We start from the raw sequence: 7,842 nt of genomic DNA on the forward strand, positions 1-7,842 counted from the left end.
TCGGAATCTGGGGATGTACTGTATGGTGATTAACATAATATAATAAAATTAAATTAAAAAAAAAAAGATGTGGTCCATATATACAATGGAATATTCCTCAGCCATCAAAAAGAACGATCGCACAACATTTGCAGCAACATGGACAAAGAACGATCGCACAACATTTGCAGCAACATGGACAGGACGAGGAGATAATGCTAAGCGAAGTAAGTCAAGCAGAGAAAGACAATTATCATATGGTTTCACTCATTTATGGAACATAAGTAGTAGTAAGATCGGTAGGAGAAGAAAGGGAAGAAGGAAGGGGAATAAAAAGAAGGGGGAATGAACCATGAGAGACTATGGGCTCTGGAAACAAACCGAGGGCTTTAGAGGGGAGGCCGTTGATGGGTTTTAAGGAGGGCACGTATTGCATGGTGCAGTGGGTGTTATACGCAAGTAACGAATCATGGAACTTTACATCAAGAATTTGGGATGTATTGTGTGGTGACTAACATAACATAATAAAAAATTATTATTAAAAAATGCAAAATAAAAGTGAAAATGGCAAAAATGGATGTAAGTTATTCACAATAGAGCAAATACATGATTAATAATAATTAATAAACATGTGAAAGGATGGTAATACCTAGTATTGAAGAAAATGCAAAATAAAATTATGTGATATCACTTTATACGATTCAGCTAGCAAAAATAAGAGGGATAACATCTAGGTCTGATTAGGTGATAGTGTAAAGGGACTATGTTAATGTAATTGCTAGAAATGTCAACCTTTCAACCCAGCAATGTACTCCTAAAAGCACAGTACGGTAAGAAAATGTAAAATCAAGAGTAGAAAAAACGAAAAAATTACGGTAGTACAATCCATGGAGCACAATATCAGGAAACTCAATAAAAAGAATTAGTACAAAAGTGTGTGGCTTAAACAGATTTTTCACAATGTATCTTTTTGTGATAAAGGCAAGAAGCATAAAATATGATTCCATTTTATAAAATAATAACCTAAAAATCCTAATGACTGTGTGTATAGGACGGAGGGGGATTATGTTTCCATATATATTTATATGATCATGTAAAAAACTATAGAAGGAATCACAAGAGATTATTGCCCCGGTTACTAGGATGGGACAGAGGGAAAAGGAAGGTTAAGAGTACAGTAGAGAAAAACCTTCTTTTTAAAAAAGAATTCATTAAATAAAAACGCTAAGTCCTCATGTCCAAAAAAAAAAAAAGGAAATGGGGAAAAAAGAAATAAAAAAAGATACTAATCAATAAGAAGATAGGAGTTCATCACGTAAATCACCTTGAAACTATAGAGAATGATGGCTTGTCATCCTCTGAATTTTAAAATAACCATGACAGGAAATAATGCCATTCAAATAACTTGAGAAATAGTTGTTTTATCTGAATACTATTTTGATCTAGGCTACTTATGCACTAAAAAATACTTAAACTTGAAAATTTGAATAACATCATCCAATCAACCAAGTAGTTAGCATGGTAATCTCACGTCTCAGTGCCTTGCACATATTACTTCCTTTATCTACCTACCACCTCTCCTCTCCCCACAAAATACTTCACACAGCCAGTGTTCTAGGTATATGAGAGACAGAGCAGGGGATGAAAATGTCCAGGAAAGGGCCATAATAGACCTGATATGAGATGACCTTGGGAAGAGAAAATACTGGGAAGAGAATCTTAACAAAAAAGTAGCATTTAGTTTAAATGTAATCATGCAAACAAAACCATATATGGAACTATTACTCTTAGCATATGATAACAGGGATTTTTCTAAAAGAAGACAATGGTCATGATTTTCAAACAATATCATAATCATACAAAGCAGGAAAAGTGAATTCATATCAATGAATCACTAGGATTTTTTTAAAATGATGAATAATGATTTCTTCAAATTGGACTGCATACCTTAATTATAGGTATCAAAATAGGAAAATGAACGTATTTATATAAATTGGCACAAAAGGGTCAGAAAAAGGGGGATACACACCAAAAGAAAAATGGTCAAGTCAGCCCTGCAAACAAATAACAAAAGAAAGTGCTTATAGTCATGTTTAGTCACACTGGTATCTTACTCCAAAATGGCAATTATATATTAATACTTATTTCATTTTTCTTAGTTCACGTTAATTGGATTGTCCTAGAAAGCATGAAAAAGCAATGACACTGTATTTGAGATACACATTATATCGAAAAAATAGGACCACACAGAAACCTTAGTCATTTTTAACTTTCTTTCCCTATACACCAAGTCCAAATTATTTGTATTTTTACTTATTAAAAGCACTTTAATGTGCTTATTTTCCAAGCCATTATAACTGTCATTCAGTTCCATATCATTCTAGAGCAATAGTCATCATCCCACTAATATTAACAAAGTCCCTATTCTATAATGAGCACAGGAGGGGTACAGGAAATACAAAACTAAAAATAGTGCCCAACTTTAAGGACCTCGTGTTGTAGCAGATGACTCAGTGATGCCACTGGGGAGCTACAATTCAAAAGAGTAAGTGTAATGATAGTAAAGACCATAAGAAAACAAAGTAGTACAGGGGAGAGACGAAAAATTCTTTGCTTGACCAAATTTTAGCAAGGCTCCTCTGAACCCTCCCCAACAAGGCTCATGCATGTTCTTTCATGTAGAATCAAGTTTTAGCAAGAATCCTGCTAAGTGTATTTAGCAAGAGTTCCCCACCTTTGATATCCAATCAAACTCCTCACTCCTATTATCCACCAGATGATATCTGATCACCTTGGCCTGCCTACAGCAAGAATCATATTAGGTTGGTTGACCCAGAATCCCCCCCGACTTGATGTCTACTCTTAGTAATTTTCCATTCACCAATGCCCCCGTCAATCTTTCTCGTTGGCTATAAAACCTCATCTGTTCAGGCTGTATTCAGTCAAGCACACTTCTATACTGGAATATCTTCCCTATTACAATGGTTTATTAAGTAAAATACATTTTCATGCCTTTAATTTCTATTCAGCTCTGGTTTTAACAGAGGTAAAAGCATTTATCAAGAGAGTCAAATGAAGTAAAGACTTCAGTGAAGGCTTCTAAAGAGGTAATGCATAAACTGAAAACACATAAGGATTTAGTTATTCTATGTAATTGCAGGCAGAATACATAAAATGTATATAAACACAGAGGATCAGCTGTAAATGCTCCTGAAGCTAAAACAGCTAAACAGAAAAGAGAGGTGCTATATATAGCATAGAGCTACAGACAGGATGAGTATACAACCTGGCTGGACCATAGTAGGTTTGGTTTGTCTACTGTTCCAGCATAATTATTAACAGCATATCTTTTCACCTCAAAAGTACACCACTTTAAACAATGATAACCTATATAGCATTAGCTTAAAGTCTGATATGAGTTAAGTCTGAGCTCAGCCATTTACTAGCTAGGCAAACTTGTGGTAGTTAATCTAAGCTTATACTTCATCATCTAAAGAATAAGGACAGAAAACTAAATTCATAGGATAGTTAGAAGGATAAAATGCCATAATATGAATAAAGTACTTAGCAAAGCACATGGCACATAACATGGGTTCCACTGTAAAGAACCCAAGAGTATATCCTAACTGGGCTTCATAAACTATGTAAATAGTTTTTTTTTTTCTTCTCACTAACCAAATGAGCTAGAATAAGCTATACCAGTACTTTTCAAAATTTAATGTTCATCATTATAACAACCTAGAGACTGTCTTTTGGTTCCATGGTTTATGTTGAAAAGCCTGGTTTTGTTGAAAAAGAAAGTTTCTTATTCACTGATTTGGGATGGGGCCTGAGATAATGCATTTCTAACAACCTCCCCGGTTACAAAGCAATAGAAACTTACCATTTTGCCCTAGTACCCCAAAATTTACATCCTTTTCACATTCAAAATATATTCACTACATCCAGCAGCCCCAAAAGTCTTAACTCATTCCAGCATCAACTCAAAAGTCTGAAGTTCAAAGACTCATCTGAATATCAACTAAATCATATTTGGGTGAGACTCAAGGTACCATTCATTCTTAAGCAAACTGCACTCCTGTGAATCTGTGAAATCGAACAATTTAAATGCTTCCAAAATACGATGCTAGGACAGGCATAAGATAGACATTTCTCCTCCAAAAGGGAGCAGAATAAAAGGAGTGACAGGTCCCAAGCAATTCTAAAACCCAACAGGGCAAATTCCATTAGACTTAAGGCTCAAGAATAATCCTCTTTGGCATGACAATCTGTTCTCCTTGTCCACCAGGGCAGAGGTCTTGCCTACAGGACACACTGGGACAAGGTTTCTGTCCTTGTAGCTTTACCAAAGGTTAGCCCCAACGCTTCCGGCTGCCCAGTCCCAGTGGATTTGTGGGGCTCCATCCTTTGAAATCATGCTCCCTGAGCCTGTGCACTCTTCCCTACTGGAAACGCACACTCCATCAAGGTTTGCCGCCTGAACCCTGTGGCGGGCAGCAACTGGACTTCGAGAGCTGCACCTGGGGCAACCAAGGAGCTCAGCGCCTACAGAGCCCTCAGTGTGAGGCAGCACCAGGCAGCAATCAGGTCTCCAAGCTCTGGCAGCTCTTGCTTTGAAAGCATACTGCCATATAAGCATTTTTAAAGATAAAAAATAATACATTATATGTGTACACGGTATTAGAGTAGCATAATTGAAGTGATTATCTATTAACAAGGAGAAAATAATTTTTTAAGGTATTTACCACAAGCTTTAGAAGCAGCAACACAAATTTCTTCCGCAACATACTCCCCAGTTGGAAACTTCAGATACTCTCCTTCAGCTTTCTCAAGAGAATGATAAAGATACACCTGTAGGAGTGGATCTATGTCCTTCATGGGATTAGCGTTTCCGGGAATATCACCATTCTGATGTACAGGAGATACAGATGTTCCTTCCATTTCTGTCATTGTAAGGCAAGCCATTCCCATGCAGAATTTTTTTCAGAACATTTGCCTATTAAGAAAAAAACAGTAAGTTACAAAAGAAAGTGATACTGATAAGGCATCCCTCATATACAAAGAAGGCTTCACTGAAAGCAGTGACTTTGTTACAGTCATTAACTGAATAAATATTGTGTACTACTATATATAAAGCACAGTGAGAGACATTGACATTATAAACTTCCTGTGGACAAGGACCATAAAGCTGAAGTTTACAACTTAACTGAGAAAACCTAATACAGATATGTAATATTAACAAAACAAACAACAAAATTAGTCACAGGCAACAGGAGAAGGGATCCCACTAGGCAACATAAATTCTCAATAAATGAATTACTGTGACAATTGCTTATTGGTGTCTAGAGGGGGTAAATAACATGTCAAACTAGGTTTAAACTGGTGAGTTTTATTAGAGAGGTCACATTTAAAAACTGATTCTGTACAACAGACTGGATTTATATGAATGACAGAGTAGAACTGTGCTGAGAAGTAGGAAGGTACAAGATCCACCCACAAATATCTTTTTTAAAAATCCTTTCCTAAATGGTATAACTTCTTAAACACTGTACATGAGCCCAGTAAATTAGAGTAGATCTTGTACCTTTACTGGGCTCATGTACAGTGTTTAAGAAGTTATACCATTTAGGAAAGGATTTTTAAAAAAGATATTTGTGGCAAACTGCAATTACATACCCAAAATACATTTTTCCTTCTTCCTTGATAGAGCCCAATTTCTTTGAGGAGAGCAACATACTCTCCAAAGAACTGTACTTCCCCACAGATGGATAGCCACGTGAACCAGTTTCAACAAATGAGATTTAAGGGGAGGTTGCTGGGTGGTACTTCCAGGAGCACTCCTTAAAAGGAGGCTGACTTGGCTTCCCTTCTGCTTTTTGCTTTCCCCCCTTCACTTTCTTCCTACCTGCCTCTGAGCATAAATATAGGGTAGGACAGTCACTTTAAAACCATGAAGCAACCAGGAAGGAAATGACAAAAGAATAAAAGACCTAGCAAACTTAAGCATACAAATCAATGTCGAGAATCACCTATCTACCACCAGACATCTTATAATTTGTAAATGAATGCAATCTTAACTGTTATAGTGCAAAATTAAGAAAACTCTGAATATCAGATCAAAGAATTTAAGGGGCACCTGGCTGGCTCAGTTGGTAGAGTGTGCAACTCTTAATCTCAGGGTTGTGAGTTCAAGCCACATGTTGAGCATGGAACTCAATAAATAAATACATAAATAAATAGATCAGATCAAAGAAGTTAAACGTTATCCTACAGTCAATGATCAATGAGAAAGTTGAAACCGAAACAGTTAAAAAGCTACTTCAATAGTCTGGATAGTAGTAAGATCCTGAACTGAAACCGCCAACAGTTGAATGATGAATGGTAATGTGACAGCAAGAATTCAGGCAACCTGGTAACTAACTGAATACAGAAGAAGCCAGGAGTCCAGGTATGGGATGAGTAAGTCACAGGAGTAAAAGGCACAGCACAGAGATTACAGTCAATACTATTGTAACAGCATACAACAGTGTCATAGTGCTGATGGCTAAGCTTGTGGTGAGCACAACGTAATGTATAGAGATGCTGAATCACTATGCTGCACACCTGATACTAATGCAACACTGTGTTCAACTATAGTCAAATAAAAAAAAGGTGTTTTTAAAGCCAGGAGTAAAAGACAGTGGGAAGATTTCAGGTTTGGGAGATCTATAATACCTTTAATGGAAACGAGGAAATGAACACTTTGCCTCTTGACACTGGCAGGTGAGGAGAATCAAGACTGCTGCTTTACGCACTTTTGTTTAGAAATGGAAGTAGGGCAATTACTAAGAATTTAGCTAGCAGCTAAAACATGAGATTAATACTTGAAACAGCTAAAAATCTGACCACCTTTCGCATAGATGTACTCATTTAAATCACGAGCAGAGCCATGTGAAGGGAGAAGGGGAAAATGATAGCAAACATCTGCATACAGCATTTACTGACTGCCAAGCACTATACTAAGTATAGACATTAAAGGAATGAAAAACTATGATTAAGTGAACTGCAAGGTGAAATTTAGCTCTGTTTCTAACTATAAGGACCTTAATAGATTAGAGGAAATACTAGAGTTAATACTTAGTTCTTCAAATAACTGGGGACTTCCAGTGAGTAGAGAAACAAGAAACAAGAAACTGGCAATTGTTAAAACCACAAGATTTTTTGAAGTCCACCTACAATTGAATACACAAACCTAAACAATTTTAATTTGTTCAAAAATAACAATTAAAAAAAATTGTTTTTCATTTATTACGCTCTTTTTTACTCAAGTAGAGAACACCATCTAAAATGGACTCCTGGCCACTAAGGGGCAAATTTGCAAGAATTTCATCAATTTGTGCTCACCATTGTTTTGGATCCTATGCTTTCCTTCTGGACTTTTTTCTGCTGAAATGTGTCTTTTAGACTGGTATCCAAGATCTATAAAGAACTTCTCAAACTCAATACATGTGAAACAAATAATCAAATAAAAAAATGGGCAGAAATCAGGGAAATTCAAATCAAAACCACACTGAGATACCACCTTATGCCAGTTAGAATGGCAAAAATTGACAAGGCAGGGAAACAACAAATGTTGGAGAGGATGTGGAGAAAGGGGATCCCTCTTACACTGTTGGTGGGAATGCAAATTGGTACAGCCACTCTGGAAAACTGTGTGGAGGTCCCTTAAAAAGTTAAAAATTGAGCTACCCTGTGATCCAGCAATTGCACTACTGAGTACTTACCCCAAAGAGACAGACATAGTGAAAAGAAAGGCCATATGCACCCCAACGTTCATAGCAGCATTGTCCACAATAGCTAAATTGTGGAAGGAGCTGAGATGCC

At 36.6% G+C, this 7,842-nt stretch overlaps 1 protein-coding gene across 4 annotated transcripts in view; it reads right to left on the reverse strand.

Annotated features, from left to right (window-relative positions):
* JAK2 (Janus kinase 2) overlaps nt 1-7,842 on the reverse strand; it is a 121,794-nt gene that overhangs the window by 69,670 nt on the left and 44,282 nt on the right. For all 4 annotated transcript variants that reach the window (XR_004621760.1, XR_004621761.1, XM_034647148.1 and 1 more), the window contains exon 3: nt 4,725-4,975. Coding sequence is in view for 2 of the 4 variants with exons in the window: in XM_034647148.1 (XP_034503039.1) it covers nt 4,725-4,950 (226 nt within the window). In the remaining 2 variants the exon portion in view is untranslated. The remainder of the gene's footprint in view (nt 1-4,724; nt 4,976-7,842) is intronic.

The sequence above is a fragment of the Ailuropoda melanoleuca genome, chromosome 17, assembly GCF_002007445.2.
Source record: "Ailuropoda melanoleuca isolate Jingjing chromosome 17, ASM200744v2, whole genome shotgun sequence".
Taxonomy (NCBI): domain Eukaryota; kingdom Metazoa; phylum Chordata; class Mammalia; order Carnivora; family Ursidae; genus Ailuropoda; species Ailuropoda melanoleuca.